The sequence below is a fragment of the Eleginops maclovinus genome, chromosome 3, assembly GCF_036324505.1.
Source record: "Eleginops maclovinus isolate JMC-PN-2008 ecotype Puerto Natales chromosome 3, JC_Emac_rtc_rv5, whole genome shotgun sequence".
Lineage (NCBI taxonomy): Eukaryota > Metazoa > Chordata > Actinopteri > Perciformes > Eleginopidae > Eleginops > Eleginops maclovinus.
The window spans coordinates 86,794-106,532 of record NC_086351.1 but is presented as its reverse complement, the minus strand read 5'-3'; the positions used below and the strand labels follow the sequence as shown (position 1 = coordinate 106,532).

General features: G+C 46.3%; 1 protein-coding gene across 2 annotated transcripts in view; it reads right to left on the bottom strand.

The window, feature by feature from the left end:
* cpne4a (copine IVa) overlaps positions 1-19,739 on the bottom strand; it is a 48,169-nt gene that overhangs the window by 23,943 nt on the left and 4,487 nt on the right. The window contains exons 2-7 of one of the 2 annotated variants that reach the window (XM_063880082.1): positions 17,455-17,649; positions 7,129-7,308; positions 4,264-4,335; positions 2,680-2,754; positions 2,091-2,174; positions 1,344-1,433 (exon numbers count right to left, since the gene is read on the bottom strand). In XM_063880082.1, coding sequence (XP_063736152.1) covers positions 1,344-1,433; positions 2,091-2,174; positions 2,680-2,754; positions 4,264-4,335; positions 7,129-7,308; positions 17,455-17,619 — 666 coding nt within the window. In that variant the 5' untranslated portion in view covers positions 17,620-17,649. Of the gene's footprint in view, positions 1-1,343; positions 1,434-2,090; positions 2,175-2,679; positions 2,755-4,263; positions 4,336-7,128; positions 7,309-17,454; positions 17,824-19,739 lie in introns of those variants that run through there. The other variant, XM_063880083.1, reaches the window with a different exon arrangement.

Genomic DNA, 19,739 nt, shown 5'->3' with positions numbered 1-19,739 from the left:
CAGCCAGCCAACCAACCAACCAGCCAACCAACCAGCATCCAACAAGCCAACCAGCCAGCCAACCAACCAACCAGCCAACCAACCAACCAACCAATCAAACAACCAGCCATCCAACCAGCCAACCAACCAACCAGCCAACCAACCAACCAGCCAACCAACCAACCAAACAACCAGCCATCCAACCAGCCAACCAACCAACCAGCCAACCAACCAACCAGCCAACCAACCAACCAGCCATCCAACCAACATCTAAAAACTATCTAACCAACAGACCTTTGAAAGATTGAAAGACAATAAAAGAAAATGGCCATCAAAACAGAGACTACACATCCATGTTGGCGTGTATATAAAAACCTGCAGTATTTCTCAGGCTGTGTAAAGGAGCACCTCTAGTGGGTTCACACCGCTGCCGCTGCTTTATACCCGAGAGGTTTGGCTGAAGAATAATTAGATGAAGCTGAGAGGAGAGCTTGAAGGTGATTCAGAAACAACACAGGTTTAAATAAAGTTGTTAAACTGCAGAGTGAAACTGCTGGAGCAGAAACACACTTTCATAACGTCTCCTCAAACACTGAATGTTGTTTACTGTTATAAACCCGTAGGGATCAGACGTCAAACAACACCAACCAAAACACAGCATGGAGTTTACTGCAAACACACTGCGAGCAATACACACATTTAATATAATGCAATCTGAGCATTAATGCTCTGAGGCTACAGGGAATATCACAGGAAGCTTGAAGTGAATGCAGTGCATACATGTTGTCACACTGCAGGTGAACATTGAAAAGGAATGTCCCAGAGAGATATCACTATGAAACTTCTCCACTTCTTTACTGACATTAACACAATTATTGTTCATGTTTAAAGTTCTCTGAAAAGTTCTGCTTTAAATGCTAACATGCTATTAGCTAACCTTGGGCACAAGGCTATTTGAAAAAAGTGTGTCAGCCAAAGGAAAAGCTAAATGGGTAGAAACCTACTACTGCCTCCACAACAAAAGCATGGTTTCTCTTCTGATGTACAGAATAAAAGATGATTGGATCGTATGATATATATAATTAAACACAGATACTCTGCTGCATGTGCACTGTGTGACACATACATAAACCCCGTTAATATTCACCCCCCCTCTGAACGTCCTCCTGTTTCTGCTGCTCCAGGAAGTTGACCCTCACACCTCCTTAAAGAAATCAAAACATGTTTACAAACTGCGTGTGTGTGTGTGTGTGTGTGTGTGTGTGTGTGTGTGTGTGTGTGTGTGTGTGTGTGTGTGTGTGTGTGTGTGTGTGTGTGTGTGTGTGTGTGTGTGTGTGTGTGTGTGTGTGTGTGTGTGTGTGTACCTGCAGCTTGCGGTCATGGTCTCCGCTGCAGAGCGAGTTGAGAGACACTTTGAAGGTTTTCCACACCGGGTTCAGATTATTCATCACAGTCTGAGAAACGGTGAACACCAGACATCATTTCATGCGTTTGTCTTTTCAAATATTTCTTAAAGCCAGTTTTTAATGTAACCAGAGCTGAGTGTGCAACACGTTTCCAGCAGCTAAAAATGACATCAGTTGCCATTGGCATACACTAATATTTAATTAACGTACCTTCCGTAACTGGCTGCTAACAGCTAACATGAACTCATATCTTAAAATTCATAATACATCACTTTAAACAGCAGCTAGCATGAACTAGCATCAGCTAACGTTAACTCATAGAGATATTCAAAACTAAAACAAGCCCGTTTTAATAACGAATTAAGAGGTGTTATCAGCTAACCGCTAACGTCAGCTAGGTCTCCTCTTGTTTTTTTGTTTGTAAAAGATCAATTAGATAAGATTTACTTTTTTGATCCCAAACTGGAACCTTTTTTGTTGAACCAAGGCATTGCACATCATTTGAAAATAACAAGAGCAGAAAGAAAACTAACAGAAAATAAAACAGAACTAAAAAGTTAAAAGTCGACCGTGAAGGATACAAGTCTGACATCTGACAAACAGACATGTATTAATAATAATCATAATTACAGCTAACACAATTTAAAGGTAGGATGTTACTTAAATTAAATACAAATGTGAAATGTACGGTGTGAAGAGATGTACCTCCGTTCTGTAGACGAGCTGCATCGTGGCGTCATCGTTCACGCGATAAATCTCCAGAAACGGGTCGGATTTACTGAAGAAATCCTGCAAACACACACACACACACACACACACACACACACACACACACACACACACACACACACACACACACACACACACACACACACACAATGATATTTAATGAGTGAGACTAACAGGTGGAGAACACTTGTAAAACAGGTGGTTGTGTTTTCTGGGATAAGGCCTGTATTTGAACAGCAGGAGGTTCCTATAAAAAAAGCTTTGGAAAGAAAAAGTTTGAGGAGTTTATAAATGTGCTTGTTTCTGCGCTTGGATAATTTAATTGACAGACAGGCTGTCTACATTTAAGATGGTGCCGCAGACAGGCTGTCTACATTTAAGATGGTGCCGCAGAAAGAAAAACACGGAGCCTCGAATATTTCACTCAGAGGAAAACGCTTCAGTTCAAATGAGAAACCGAGTTTCTAGAACAAGATGCAGAAGTTACAGATACCACACACACACAAACACACACACACACACACACACACACACACACACACACACACACACACACAGCTGTTACCTTGTCGTCCAGTTTCCTGGCGCTGAACGAGAGCTCGATGTAGTCGTCGTTCCCCGTCAACTCTTCTGCTGTAATCTGCAACACACACACACACACACACACACACACACACACACACACACACACACACACACACACACACACACACACACACACACACACACACACACTCATTAATACTCTCATTAGCTAGCGAAGACGCCAACATCAAGTCAACAAAATTATTTGAAAATTCTGAAACCGAGAACAAACAACACAACGTGCAAGGGAGGGAAGAAGGAAACAAGAAAAAGAGGGTGTAAGTGGAGAGGGAGGAGGCAAAGTGAGGAAGAAGATAAAAGAAAGTAAAGAAAAAAAGGAGGGAGAAAGGAAGTTGTAGAGAAAGAAAGAAACAAAAGCTCAGAAGAAAGAAGGAAAGAGGAAGGAAAGGAGAAAGGGAGCGGAGGAGGAAAAGGAGGAAGCATAGTGAGGAGGGAATAGAGAAGTAGGGAACAGGAAGAGGAGAGGAAGTAAAAGGAAGCACAAACAAAGCAAGCGAGTGGAGGAAGGGTTAAAGAGTAAAGGGAAGATCTGGGAGATAGAATAAGGTTTGTTTTTGAACATCAGCCCTCTCCCTGTTTCTAACTTCCTCTGATCTGTTGTTTTAACCTTCAGCGTTTATAAAAACTCTCAGAATGTTTGAAGTTCAGTTTCTGCATGAAGGGGAAATAATGAAGGAAAGAAAACCCTGAGGAAGTGACCGAGGAAACAGCCTTCAACAAGGAAGGGAAGGACAGAAAAAAGGAAGAATGGGGAAGATGAGTGAAGAAGGAAGGGAGAATAGAGGAAAGGAAGGGAGAAGGAGGGAGCTTAAAAAGGAATCAAGGAAGTAGAGAAGGAAATATGGCAGGATGGACAAAAAGAAGGTAGAAAGTAAGGAACAGGAAAGACAGTAGGAAGAGGAAGGTCTTAAATTAAAAAGGAAGGAGGAACGAAATGATAACAACATAAGTGAAGAGAGAAGGAAAGGAAGGATTAATGGAAAGGGGGAAGGAAGAAGGAGGCAAAGAGGGAAGCAGCCTAGTTGAGGAAGGAGGAAAATAGGTAGGAAGAAAGGAACAAATGAAGGAGCGGATGAATGGAGGGAGGATGGTTTCATGGAAGAAATAAAACAGAAGACATAGAGAAAACTATAAACAGAAATAGGAAGGAAAGGAATGAAAGGACGGGCATCACAGAAAAAGAAAGAAAGAGGGGACAAAATAAGGAACCAAGAAAGGAAATGAATAAGGAAAGACGAAGACAAAAAGGAAATAAGGAGGAAATAAAACAAATAGAAAATATCAGTAGAGTCAGAAACAGGGAAGTAGAAGCTCTGATTCGCTGCTCGGAAATCCTTTCAAAATAAAGCCCTCTGAAGCGTGTCCTGTGTCTGCAGAGGTGAGGAGACAGGAGGGGATGTTCCAGCTGGGAACACAGCAGAGCCTCAAACAGCTGATTGAAAAACCTCCAGCAGAAAATCCCACTTCTTGTCTGCGGAGGCTTTAGGTCTCAAAGTCTTCGACTGCAGAGAGATCAAATATATCTGAAGGAGAAAACCCTCACCGTGATGATGGCTTTCCCCACCGTGCCTCCGGGTCTGAGCAGGGCTTTGCACAGCTTCCTCTGAGAGATGATCTGCACACACACACACACACACACACACACACACACACACACACACACACACACACACACACACACACACACACACACACACACACACACACACACACACACACACACACACACACACACACACACACACACACACACACACACACAAGGTTGAAAATAACAACAGAAATGTATATCCATGCTAGTCCTCACTTCTTTACTAAACCCTTTTATTGGTGAACATCTCAGGTTTTCACTACGTGTTCACAGGTACAGATATACCTGTAGATGCTTTTGTTTGGTGTCTCATTCCCATTTAAATGAACAAAACACACTTTAGCAGTGGTGACGTGAAGTCATGTGACCGTGCTGTAGTTCCTTTATAGCCCAGAATTAGCCTCCTTTAGCTTAGCGGTGGTGACGTGAAGTCATGTGACCGTGCTGTAGTTCCTTTATAGCCCAACATTAGCCTCCTTTAGCTTAGCGGTGGAGACGTGAAGTCATGTGACCGTGCTGTAGTTCCTCTATAGCCCAACATTAGCCTTGTTTAAGCACACAGTTTCTCCCATTGGCCTTTGAGCGATGTACTCCCCTATGAAACCTGTTAGTCAGGCTTTTTCTGCCTTCGTCAGCCAGCTGTCCATCTGTTGGAGGAGCTGCTGCGGGCAGAGAAACAGACGAGGAGGAGGAGGAGGCTTTCCCCGAGCTCTTCCTCTTCCTCCGCTCTGCATGGTACAGCTCTTCCAACACAGGAAGCTGACACCAATCCACAGCGTCACTACAAAGTTTATAATGAGAGCCACAGCAGATGGTTTCCTCTTTCTGTGCATCACGCTGATAAACTCTCTTTATGGAACCATCAAATCAAACCAGTATTTCCTCACGGAGTGAAGTGTGTATTACTCCTTACGGAGCCTCCAGCCCAATGTTGCTATCATTTGGACTTCTCTTCGAAGTGTCTATCCTTTAAAAGTGAAGCAGTTCTATGTTTAGTATTTATTTAACTCTAATTAACCACCCTTAACACACTGTGGTTCATTTCGACAACTAGAAGGTATTTTTGCCACAAATTCTCACTAGAACAACACATGTGGATTCACCGGCAGCTGAGAGCCACAGACAGGAAGTCAGATCATGTTTACAAACCATCTAACAAGTTGTTGATTAGAGTCTAAATGATAACAAATATGTAAATGAAAACCAGACTGGTCTCTGAGGTCATTGTTTTGCTGATGTTCTCTAAAACAACAAAGTGTCCTTGACCTGATGCAGAAATAAAATATGAATAATAAACAGGCTGATTAATCAGTCCTTTCCTTCATTACGAGGGTGGTTTTCATTTAGGAGTCAATTATGCAAGTGTGTTTGTTATTTATTTCACCTTTCTTTAACAAAAAGAGTCCCACTAAGATTAAAGATCTGTTTTTAAGGGAGAGCTACGGAGGCCCACAGGTACAATAGACTTCCACCAGGAGGAACTGCAGCTTCAGAGAGGATGCAGATATAGACACTCAAATCAGAACTCTTCAACACATGCAGCATCTAGAGAACATTCAGCAGAGGAAACATGAGCAGTTTACTAAAAGCTGCAGAAACCAAACGCTGCAAGAAGCTCCAACACAACGGAGACCAGCATGGCGCTCTGGCCAAGAAGAGCAATAAGATCTCGTACACAGGAAACAAAATGAGCCACATCTATGATAGGAAGAGAGACAGTTTTATAACCTAACTCTATTAAAAAGACAACTAATTTAAGGAAGGTGTCTTTGTGCTGCAGGCAGAGGAATAATGAAACAGTCCAATGTACTGAGGCGTCTCTCCGTGTGGCTGTCGTCAGGAGAATAGTCCAGGTTTTTATCTCTAATGGAGCCTCTGACGCTAAATGTTCTCAGCTGCTGGCGGACAAAATAAACGTTGATGCTTCCAATAATTAGCTTTCGAGAAAGTGAGGAAGACACAGAGTGAAAATATATAGTCTGCCCTCAGAAGCTTTGCATAATTAGCAGAAGATTGGAATGTTTTAAGAACAAAAGCAACAACCCTGAGTCTGATTATCACTGACACATCTCAGTCGACAGTCGATTCGTTTCTCACATATTTGTTTAGTTTAGGGATTCTATCGTCACACACTGAGGATTTGAACTTAACTACTGGAGAGTGTAAAACCTCGAACAGGAAGTCGTTCAAGTCAGAGTCCTAATCATAGGACTGCACATTAGGAAACACATGAAAGTATATGAGGAGACCAATTCTTCTCACGCGCTGCATTTAGAAACGACAAAAAGCTTGCAGAAACTGTTTCCAGAGGACATTTACAAGTGATGCACACACTTGTTTTAGCCATGGACTGCATTTACACACATCACGATAACTCCATCATGTACATTCACACAATCGTCATTATAACTGAATAGAGCTAAACGCAACCTCCGTAAAGCTAGCTGTGAGCTCTGCTGCCGACTATAGCTAACTGCTAATGCTAACTGCCGATTCGTTTTTTTACTACAGAGTTGCAGGAAGGAGTCCTTAACCCTGACAGGAAAAGCGGTTTATCGATGTGTCCCCTGCTCTGGAGGTCAATGGTTCTCTGAATGTGTTTTTAGTTGTTAACCTGAAATAAGGTCTGTGGTTAACACGAGCTGAAGAGAGTTTAGTTCTACCACGCAAAATACGTCCGTAAATATTCCACTGGTGGATTTAAGAACGGAGGTAGCTAACAACGACTAAACGACATCATGCCCAACATTAGCCTCCTTTAGCTTAGCGGTGGTGACGTGAAGTCATGTGACCGCGAATGACGTGCAGCTGACTGACCTGTCCCAACGTGCACTCCACTGAGCCCAGGAACACGGCCTCCTTCAGCCCGTTGTGGCCGCTGTTGACGTCGTACAGCTCGAGGCGCAGACGCTGCACCTCTTCAAAATAATAGTCCAGGGTGAAGACCTTGGAGTAGGTCGGGTTCACACAGCTGCGGATCACCTCCGTGCGGTCCACCTGCAGGAAGCACAGCACAAAACAAGAGGAAGTATTTACCCATTGGGTCTTTGTTCTTTATTAGGATGCCCATTAGCACTAGCATTGGCTATTCTTCCTGAGGCTCCGCACACACACAGGCTAACACCGAGAGGCTGTTTGAGATACATTTCGAAACAGACTTTCCTGGATAATATGGACCAGTGACGTGCAGTGAGGGGAGGCAGGTGAGGCACGGCCTCACCTGCCTCCCCTCATCATGAAAAGTAAAATGAAGAAATAAATTTAATGATCATATTTATCCAGTTGTTTGTATTATAAAGTTATTTTCCTTTTAATTTCACCAGTTTTACATTATTTTGATCCAAAATCGCTGAATTTTCATATTCACGTTGAAACACTGAACGGCTGCTCGGTGAGGCACCACCCTGCTGACATGCTATACAGGGAGACTGTAACTGCTGTCTGTCTGTATGTCGCTATTAAAATGTTCAAACACTCTGGCTATATTAACTCATTTCCATGCTTTAGCTGGTGTATATAATATACAGTGTTTTTTGTCAACTGTATGTCTGTAACGTGTCTCTTGTGCTGAGCAAAACCGCTGCGAAGAGAGACTAGGTGAGGCACGCAGTTCTCCTGCCTCATGGCAGGGGGTGCTAGTGAGTCCAGTTCAAATCTGATTGTGATGACGTCAGTGCCTCACCAGCCATGAACTTCACCGCACGTCACTGATATGGACCGGCAATGAATCCCATATATAGATATATATACATGACTGATTTGATTTCTGTTTCATATTTGATTTAGTTTTGATGCAGTACTTTTGGGTCTTTCTGTTAGTGGACTTGAACTCTGGCGGAACCAAACAAACGAAACCTGGAGGGGTTAAATATCAAACCAAGCACAGGAAACATAACGTTAAAGGGTCATTTCATTGGTATCAATGTTCAGGTAAACGAGCTGATTTCTGCTCCCACTGAATTTGATGAATTGACTCTTTATCAGAGCACAATTTAGACAGCCATCAGCCAGCTAGCATTCCATTTTATTCTGGGGTCCATTTTCAATTAATCAATTAGCCTTCTTTAACTCAGAAATGAGGATTAATGTTGTGTAGATGTTGAGTATACATTAAAAAAGAAGAGTAACCCTTAATAAGTCAGAATAAAGTTGCCTTTAAAGGTGTATCACAGATCTGGGTGATTATTTATACTGTTTACTATGGGACAGCAGTGGCACAGTTGATATAGACAGCAGAATGGTTAAACTAAATGAGGAAAAGACCCAGCAGCAAGGGTGAAGTGTGTGTTGTCTGGCTGTTAGCTGCAAACCGAGTCAGAAACCATCCAACCGGGCTGACGATGGAGACACATTCTGGAGCTCTGTTTGCTGATAAGCGGCTTCACGGGGTCCAGCACTCACTCCGACAGAGATCTGAATAGACTAAAATAACTTTTGAGGCGCCGCCGTCCAACAGCAATGGACAGATGGCGTTCAGGCTGGAGCTCCTCGGGAACGTTTCATTAAAACGTCTCTAATTAGATCCTTAAAGTGTCTCAGAGGAAGTCCAACACGGAGACGTCCTGCAGCTTTTATATGTTTATACTTTGTGTGAAGACGTCTCTCAGACGGGAAGCAGGAGAGGACGTCTGGAAACAGAAATCCCCTCCTGCAGCTTCTCCACAGCTCCTGATTTTCAGACGTGAGAAGCGACTAAATACATTTAATCAAGAACTTCTCCTGAGTGCATCTCCGAGGTTGGACTACACTTTATACACAGGGATTTAAACCTCTGCAGACCATTTACATGTGCTCAAACACACACACACACACACACACACACACACACACACACACACACACACACACACACACACACACATCCTAATGTATAGATGCTTTAAGAGATCTTTTGATTTTAATTTACATATTAATCTTAAAACCTTTATGAGTAACTTTAGTTTCAGTAAAGAACCTGTGTGTTCCCTCCTGAGCATCAGCTGTGTGTGTGTGTGTGTGTGTGTGTGTTTCACTGCAGCTTTCAGACACCTTCTCTTGTTAACAAGTCTGAAGGGAACGAGGACACGACAAGAGAAACTCTCCATTTCTCAGGAGGAAACTGCTCGTTTAACACATCGTAAAAACACTTGTCGTCTGAACACACACACATACACACACACACACACACTCCCCCCACTCTCAGCAGAAATCTCTGTCACACACCAAACTCTTCACCGTCATTCCTCTCTATATTCTGAAGCTCTTACACACACACCGTTCACATATACACACTTCCTCACAAACAAACCTCAGAAACAGCCTCTTAATGGCAGTATTTTCAGATTTATGGAGCGATACAAAGAGATATCCTCTGTACAAACCTTTGACTTTAATATGTCAACACATGGAGGAGGAGGAGGAGGAGGAGGAGGAGGAGGAGGAGGAGGAGGAAGAAGAGGAGGAGGAGGAGCTTCATCTGCATTTCTGCAAGGGAGCAAATGCTAAAAATACTAAAGTGGGGCAACAGAAACCAGGTCTGACCACACACACACACACACACACACACACACACACACACACACACACACACACACACACACACACACAGAAGAAAACTTCCACAATACTCAAAGAAAAAGTTGAGTTTTCTTGCTTCTTGTGTGTGTGTGTGTGTGTGTGTGTGTGTGTGTGTGTGTGTGTGTGTGTGTGTGTGTGTGTGTGTGTGTGTGTGTGTGTGTGAAGGGGGGGTCATGTTGTCACTATTTGACTGATGGAGGAAATGTCACGCTGCATACATTGCCATTCAACTGTCTGAGAGCTGACAACTGATCAGGCACTACACACACACACACACACACACACACACAACCACACACAACCACACACAAAGAATATCCGTGTGCATGGGCGCGATGCCGACTCGTTAATCACACATGCCTAATGTGTGTATGCACCAGAGCTAATTCCTTGTGTGAAAACAGTTATAATGGTTCTGGTTCTGAAATGTGTGAATAGAGGTTGCTAAGAAAATCCCTCTGGAGGAACACAGGGATTTTAGCTGCTGCAGACCATTTACATGCACTAATACCTACAGAACACACCTCAGGACAGGAGACTAGGAACTCCTTAATAAAGTCTGTTTGTTTTACGCCCTGATGGATTAACAGAGGATCTCATTATGAGAAAAACAGCGCTACACTTTCTGCTCCAAAGACCTGAGATATAACACGTCTGCTCTCCGCTTTAACGCACAGTGCAGACGTTAGTGCAGCTGCTCCTTAACGATAACGAATTAGCTCTCACACAAACACACTCTTATTAATTAACCCTAGCTGCTTTAAGGGGCAACACAACTTACAGACTTCAGTGTATTATCTCTGCACCCGGGTCCACGGAACAGCCCCCCCTCAGAAGCTAATTCAACATGAAACACTAAAACTACGGGAGGTATAAATATTACTTCTCCAAATATGTATTCTTCTATTTGATTGACTCAGTTTTACTTATCTATTTGACACGAAGGAAAACAATATAAAGACATGGACAACAAACGTGTGTTTTAGCAACTCATTTAAAGGCCTTCCTCAGACTCAACATGCTTAATACATTTCTCACACACACGATCTGTAGGGGCCTGGACTTTGGACCGAAGGGACGCCGGTTCATGACCCGATCAGACCAAGAAATACGGAGTGTGGACTGGTACTGGAGAGGAGCCTGTTCACCTCCTAGGCCACTGCCGGGGTGCCCTTGAGCAACCCCCAACTGCTTCCTGGCGTTGGCTCTCTGCTCTGGGTCCTCCCAAAATGCACGTGTGCTTATATGTGTGTGTATTGTATGTAACTGCACTGCATGGATCAAAACAGAGTGGATTCAGAAAGGTCTTTCTTTCATTTTATTGAAGTCTTCCTCGTGTGCAGCCATCTTCTATATCTCTCCAGTGGGGGGCACAGGCGAGCGCGGCGGCATTTGGTTGGTCCAGGTGCATTGTGGGGCTTGGCTGCATCTCATGATGCATTCAGTTGTTTTCCACGTCTTCACGGACGCCCAGGGTGGGTCGTAGCCAGCAGCGAGACACTGGGGCGATGCCTCTCTCCGTCCTGATGCTCGGCTGCTCAGGCGGTTCCTCTGGTTCTGCCATTCAGCAGTCCTGGCATCAGCTGGGGGAGGGGCTCCAGTACTTCAGCGGTGAGGACACTGCTCCTGGAGGGAAGGCGTTTCTGGGCAGCGGGGGCCGGTTGTCTTTGTGGTTTACTGTGGTGAATGTGAACTATACTCCTCTTATTCCACGGTGGGTTTGAGGTGATCTCCATGCTGTGTGTTGTAGGTGTTTGGCGTCTGATCCCTGAGGGTTTATAACAGCAAACAGCACTCAGTGTTTGGAGACGTTATGAAAGTGTGTTTCTGCTCCAGCAGCTTCACTTTAAACCTGTGTTGTCTCTGACTCCATCGAGCTCCTCTCAGCCTCCTACAAAGTCAGAGTCCACTTTATTGTCAAAGTTTCCACATGTGTTAAACATACAGAACTGAAACACCGCTTCTGGCAGTCCCACAGTGCGAATATAAAAGAACATATAACATAAGAAGATAAGAGCCTAGAAAAAAAGGGGGGGGTAAAAAGGGGTATACAAAAACTAAGTAATATATACAGATGTTGGACACCATCAACGCAGTGTGACGTGGTGCAGGTGGGTCTTTAGTGCAGAAAATACTTTCAGTAGCAGTGGAGAGTAGAAGGTGACTGGTGCTGGATGAGGGACGGGTGAGTGAGGGAGGGGGATTCATGTCCTGGTACATTTCCATTGAGGCTGTGGGGAAAGGTGGGTGGGACGGAGGACGGAGAGGTCAGGGGAGAGATGGGAGCGGGGGTAGAGGGAGATGAGAGGGGGAGAGAGAGGGAGGGACGGAGAGAGGGGGAGCGAGAGGAGAGAGGGAGGGAGGGAGGAGAGAGAGACAGAGGATTGAGGGAGGGACAGAGGATAGAGAAAGAGGGAGGGAGGGAGGGAGAGAGCGAGAGGAGAGAGGGAGGGAGAGAGTTCAGCATCCTGACCGCCTGGTGGAAGAAGCTGTTCCTCAGCCTGGTGGAGCTCGAGCGGAGGCTGCGGAACCTTCCCTCTGAAGGCGGGAGGCTGAAGAGGCTGTTGGAGGGGTGGGTGGGGTCCCCCGCAATGCAGAGTGCTTTGCGGGTGAGGCGGGTGCTGTAGATGTCCTGTAGTGTAGGGAGTGAGACCCCGATGATCCTCTGGGCAGAGTTCACGATGCGCTGCAGGTTCCTGCGGTTGGAGGCGGTGCAGCTTCCAAACCACAGCGTGATGCAGCTGCTGAGGATGCTCTCAGTGGCGCCTCGGTAGAATGAGAGCATGCCGGGGGGGGGGGGGCTCCTGCTCGCTTGAGCTTCCTGTTGAAGTAGAGGCGTTGCTGGGCCTTCTTCGCCAGTGCAGTGGTGTTGTTGTTCCAGGTGAGGTCGTCTGTGATGGTCACACCCAGGAATTTGGTGCTGCTCACCTGCTCCACAGCAGCACCATTGATGTTCAGAGGGAGGGGGGGTTGGGAGGGGGTTCTCCTGAAGTCAACATCTATCTCCTTTGTTTTCCCCACATCGAGGAAGAGGTTGTTATTTTGGCACCAACGGGCCAGCTGGTTCACTTCCTTCCTGTAGTTAGTGTCGTCGTTGTGGCTGATGAGACCCACCACGCTGCGCAGTGGTGTCGTTCTGTGCTTCGAAGCGTGCAAAGAAGCCGTTGAGGTCTGAGTCTTTGAAATGTCCTGTGATTTTCCTGGTGTACAGACGTTTAGCTTTCCTGATGCCACGGCACAGGTCGGCCCTGGCTGCTCTCAGCCCAGCTGGGTCTCCAGCTCTGAAGGCGGTGTCGCGGGCCTTGAGCAGCGTGCGGACCTCCTGTCAGCCATGGCTTCTGGTTGGCTCGGATGGTGATGGCTCTGGTGGTGGTTACATCATCAATGCACTTGGTGATGTAGCCTGTGACTGTCTCTGTGTATTCTTGTGTGTTAATGTGATGGTTGTAAGTAGCTGCCTGCTTGAACATGTCCCAGTCTGTCGTATCAAAGCAGTCTTGAAGTGCAGCAGTACTGTCCTCTGTCCACACCCATACCTGTTTTGAAACCGGTTTGGCAACCTTTACCCTTGCTCTGTAGGCCGGTTTCAGCAGGACAGTGAGGTGGTCAGAGAGGCCGATGTGGGGGAGGGGGGACGCCTTGTATGCTCCCTTGATGGTCGTGTAGACCTGGTTGGAAAATCAACATGCTGGTATATTTTAGGCAGAACAGTTTTTAAGTTAGCGTGGTTGAAGTCTCCAGCTGCGATGAGAAGGCCGTCTGGGTGTGCTGTCTGTTGCTCACTGATGGCTTTGTAAAGTTCACTGAGTGCCTCCTCTCTGTCCTTGTTGTTGGGGCTCGGAGGGATATAAACCGCCACAGTAGAATGGCGGAAACCTCCCTCGGCAGGTAAAAAGGACGGCACCTTAGAACCATAAACTCCACCAGCAGGGAACAGTGCTGGTTAACAACAGCAGCATCTCGACACCAAGCATCACTGATGTAAACACACACACCGCGGCCGTGGGTCTTCCCCCCGCTAACTATGTCTCTGTCTGCTCGGTAGCATCTTAGCCTGTCTAGTTGAATAGCGGAGTCGGGATGTTGTTGTGGAGCCATGTTTCCGTGAACACTAAGCACAGCAGTCCCTCACCGCACGCCGGGTTGTTCTGAGTAACCGTATGTTGTCCATCTTGTTGTCCAGTGAACGGACATTTGCCATGAGTACTACTCATTGAGTAGTGTTGGAATTGCCGGCTTGTGTGGGCTAGCCGTTAGCCTTGCCCGGATACCTCCATGCTTCCCCCTCTTCTGTGTCCTCTCACACCGCTTGCGGCGTCTCCTTTCCGGGTTGGGGTAATCGTCGTGTATCCCTCAGCTCAGGCACTAATGTATTTCCCTCCTCATGAAAACACATGAAGAAATATGGTTCATTTTTGTCTGTAGTTGATGCAGTCCTGTTCTTCTCTACCTTCACATTCACTTTGCATGTCCATCAGTGCACAAACCCCCGGCTTATTTATTGATTTTAAACTATTTATCTACATCACATGTCCTCTGTAAGACTGGAGGAAGCAGAATCCACATCCAGGAGTTTATTCACTGTCTTTATCTGTTTGTTCTAGTTCTCCTAAACCAGTGGTGTCCAAACTTTTTGCAAAGAGGGTCAGATTTGATGAGGTGAATATGTGTGGGGGCCGACCGTTCAGCCTGACATCCTTTGAACCATTAAAGTTAAATGCAGATGAAACGTTTAATACATTTTTTATTGCAAGTCTGTCTGGGGAAAAAACTTTCAGGAAGCTTAAACATCATTTGAAACATTGCATATTACTCACTGTAATTATCACTCCTAAATTCAACACTATAGTTCAGAAGTACAAAACATTGAGGGCTATAGACCCAGTGCATCTTCCAAATTGGGGTTTTGATCATCACAAAAAAGAACCTATTCACTGAGTGAGTTGGAATTGATTCACCTCAGACAATTAAACAAACAACTTGTCTGCACTAATGTGGAGGGTGATACTGATACTGGGACCCTGACTGCATTAAATAGGCCAGGTCTGGCTCAAAGACAGTGCTTTTGATGCGCAGTATGTCACGCAGGTGAGAATCGCTTAGTCTTGTCCTGACGCGGTTCTTGTTAAAATTCATAACCGAAAATGTCTTCTCGCACAAGTCGGTCGAGCCAAACAAGCTCAGCATTTTTTCGCAACTGTTCGAATCTCTTGAAACGGGCCTTTATCCAGCTGGCGGTAGAAATTGACAAGAGGGAGCTGTTGGTGTCGACTCCGACACTCAGCGTCACCTGGAGATCAATGAGCTCCAGCTGCAGGTGGTCTGGAGCGTCATCGGGATTCACGGAAAACGGAGAGGAAAAAAGCGTGATCTCTTTTTCAATAGCTGCAAAATCCCGAAAGCGCTGTTGAAACTCTTCAGCCTGGGGTGAGGTTACTGCTGCATACCTCCTCATTTGCGCACTGATATTGTTCTGTGGAAAACTGGTCATTATTTCCTGCAGCGCGGGAAGTGTGCCGTATTGGGCCGAGTTTGTGACAGGTGCCTTTGGAAAAGTTGCAGCTTGGTCCCAAAGGCTTTGATGTGTGAATACAGTTCGCTCACCATTGCATTTTCCCCCTGAAGGCTCGTGTTAAGCACGTTCAGATGCCGTTATGCCCACTAAAAATCCCAAATCAGCCAGCCAAACAGGATCAGAGGTTGATAATCCACCTCTCGTGCCAGCCATGGCAGATGCACCATCCGTAATAATCCCAGTGACTTTATTCCTCGGTAGTTTCATGTCATCAACGGCGGAACAAACAGAAACAAATAAATCTGTTCCTCTTGTTTGGCCCTTAAGGCTCTGGAGGTCAAGTAGCTCAGCTCACGTTCATTTCGTTGTCCACTCCTCTTAGAAAATCAGTAACTGAGCGGTTCCAGATGCGTGGCTCCCTCTGCCTCAAACTGTCCCTTAATATCAGATGAAATGTCTTCAATTCTCCTTACAACAGTGGTGCGAGCCAGGCAAACATTAGCAAACTCTTGCTTCTTTTTAGGACAAATGTTCTCCACCATTTTCATCACACAGTCTTTTATAAATTCACCCTCGGGAAAAGGTTTGCAGTGCTTTGCAATCAGCGTTGCCACCTCGTAGCTTGCCTTTGTGGCATTTTCATTCGACTCACGGGCTCTTGTGGAGGCGCTGCTGGGCCGTCAAAACAGCTTCCAGTTGCTTCAATTTGTCGCTGCGTTCGTTCCAGTTAGCTTGTCATAGTTAGCATGCTTTGTCTGCTAGTGCCTCTTAATATTGAATTCCTTGAAAACAGCCACAGCCTCTTGGCAAATTAGGCAGACACAGTTGTTGCTTATTTCAGTGAAAAAATATTCCAATTTCCACTTCTCCTTGAAGCGGCGGCCCTCGGTGTCAACCTTTCTTTTTTTAGTTGCAGTCGCCATTTTAGAAATGGGCTGGAAAAAGTCAAGGTTCGCGCGGTTAGGTTGCGGCCACAGGTCTGCTGTCATCTTCTGGTGAAATATAAAATAGCTTTTGTTGGACATATATTTTTTTGGTTAGTTTTTTGTACGTGCTGGCAGGCCGCATATTATTGACTTTATGAAGGAGGCTGCGGGCCAGTGGGAATTTGAAGGCGGGCCGCATTTGGCCCGTGGGCCGGAGTTCCGACACGCCTGTCCTAAACCAAAGTTAGCATTAGCCTCATTAGCAGATTTAAACCGCGATATCTGCACGGTTTTCAGCATGATACCTTCACAGACGCTGGGAAACTACAGCTTCAGGACAGAATGAGCTCTTCCAGCAGCTATACTCTCTTTACCGCAGAATCAGAAGGCAGAGGCATTAACAGCGACAGGAAACAGGAAATGACCCGCAGGATGAATCCACACGGATCCTGGAGTCCATTCATCTCAACAGACCTGACCAAAGCAGAGCCTGACAGATCGAATGAAGGAAGAGAAACCAGCGGCTACAAAACCTACAGCAGACTGTAATCAGTCCACAGAGAGAGGTCTGTTTTAGGGAACCCTCCAACATTTAATCTGTGTCAAACTACACCGTTTAGATTCGGTCAGACTTTATGCGGTTAGTGATGAAACAGAGGAGGTAAACACTAACAGGAACAGCAGGAGGAGAGCGGCATACAGAACAGTGTTCCTAATACAGCTCAGGATATCCTTTGAGAGATATTAAGCTATCCTGCTGTAACATTCCCCCTCTGTGGGACCATTAAAGGTATTCTGATTCTGACCACAAGGGGCTGCACAACATGTAATGCAGGCAACATTAGTATAAAGACAAATAGATTATAAAACACAAGAAAAGGATGCAAAATAGTAATAATAATCGCCACAGAAAGTAAAGAATGTAGACGCAAACAATCAGACAAATAAAAAGATGAATGCAGAAAGACGAGAAGAATAACTGGAAAACCAAATGTCTAAAAATAGATGCAACAGGTGAAAGCAGAGCCTGAATCCCAGCAGCTGGACCTCAATCTGACTCTTTCCAGCGTGCCTCGGCAGGAGACCCTCGCCATCACTAACAGCCAATCAGCAGGCGGGAGGCGGCGTGTTGCCGTGGCGACTCACCTCCATCCACTGTCCGTGGGACTGCATGTTGAGCACGAAGCAGGGGTCGGGTTTGGACAGAGCGTCGCGATCCGACAGACCTTTAACCGTGAGACGCAGCTCCACCTTCGTCAGGCAGGGGTCGCTGAAGAGGCCCAGAGAGGAGGGGGAGTACAGCTCATCCATGGTGGGGGAGGGGGGTGGGGGGCAGGACGTCTGTAGCGGGAGAATAAATCAACTTCCTGTCAGTATAAGTGGTTTAAAGAAAGAGCCAGAACAAGAGAAACACAACGCAGAGCGGGTAAACCAGAGGCTGAAGAGACAGAATTTAATACAAAGATTCATGCAATTAACTCAGGGGGCGGGACAGGAAGTGTGGAATAAATCTGTCTGCTGTCCGTTACAGACGTTCAACGAGCTCAGTTTCTACCATAAGCAGAATACTTCATTCATCCCGGGGGAAGTATGAGCAGTTGTTCCATCAGCCAATCAGTGAGAAGGCCCATGTGGTTATCGTGATCAATCCAGAATACTGAACCCAAACACCTGTAAGGGAAGCAGAGGGTCCGATGTGTTTATCACTCAGTGTGACTCAGACACAGGAAGAAGATCAGCCCCCCCCCCCCCCCCCCCCCCTCCTCCATTATCAACATTATCCCACTTCCCCTCCTTGGAACCCCTCCCTGATGCAGGAGGAGCAGATACACACACAGCCTCTGATATCTGCATCTCTAACAGAGCCTGTGAGGATCAGGTTACCGACTAACTGCAGCGAGAAATCAGATTCAACTTCTCTGAAGCTGGAGCTTCTTCTGTGAGCCGACAAACACAACACACATCAGATAATGAGAGCACGTGCTGAAGAATTATTCTGCTCTTCTTACTATGGGGGCCGGTGCAAACGCACGACAACAACCAGAATCTCTTCCATCGGGAGAAACGTGCTGCAGCTTCAGAAACCATGCAGATATAGAAACACAAATCAGAGCTCAGAAACACCTGCAGCAGCTCTTCATGCAGGAACATCTGCAGCAGCTCTTCAACACATGCAGAAACATCTGCAGCAGCTCTTCAACACATGCAGAAACATCTGCAGCAGCTCTTCAACACATGCAGAAACATCTGCAGCAGCTCTTCAACACATGCAGGAACATCTGCAGCAGCTCTTCATGCAGGAACATCTGCAGCAGCTCTTCAACACATGCAGCATCTAGAGAACATTCAGCAGAGGAAACATGAGCAGTTTACTAAAAGCTGCAGAAACCAAACGCTGCAAGAAGCTCCAACACAACGGAGACCAGGGGACACTAAAGAGAGACGCACACAGCTGGAGACCAGGGGACACTAAAGACAGACGCACACAGCTGGAGACCAGGGGACACTAAAGAGAGACGCACACAGCTGGAGACCAGGGGACAATAAAGACAGACGCACACAGCTGGAGACCAGGGGACACTAAAGAGAGACGCACACAGCTGGAGACCAGGGGACAATAAAGACAGACGCACACAGCTGGAGACCAGGGGACACTAAAGAGAGACGCACACAGCTGGAGACCAGGGGACACTAAAGACAGACGCACACAGCTGGAGACCAGGGGACACTAAAGAGAGACGCACACAGCTGGAGACCAGGGGACAATAAAGACAGACGCACACAGCTGGAGACCAGGGGACACTAAAGAGAGACGCACACAGCTGGAGACCAGGGGACACTAAAGACAGACGCACACAGCTGGAGACCAGGGGACACTAAAGAGAGACGCACACAGCTGGAGACCAGGGGACAATAAAGACAGACGCACACAGCTGGAGACCAGGGGACAATAAAGAGAGTCGCACACAGCTGGAGACCAGGGGACAATAAAGAGAGACGCATACAGCTGGAGACCAGGGGACACTAAAGAGAGACGCACACGGCTGGAGACCAGGGGACACTAAAGAGAGACGCACACAGCTGGAGACCAGGGGACACTAAAGAGAGACGCACACAGCTGGAGACCAGGGGACACTAAAGAGAGACGCACACAGCTGGAGACCAGGGGACACTAAAGAGAGACGCACACAGCTGGAGACCAGGGGACACTAAAGAGAGACGCACACAGCTGGAGACCAGGGGACACTAAAGAGAGACGCACACAGCTGGAGACCAGGGGACACTAAAGATAGACGCACACAGCTGGAGACCAGGGGACACTAAAGAGAGACGCACACAGCTGGAGACCAGGGGACACTAAAGAGAGACGCACACAGCTGGAGACCAGGGGACACTAAAGAGAGACGCACACAGCTGGAGACCAGGTGACA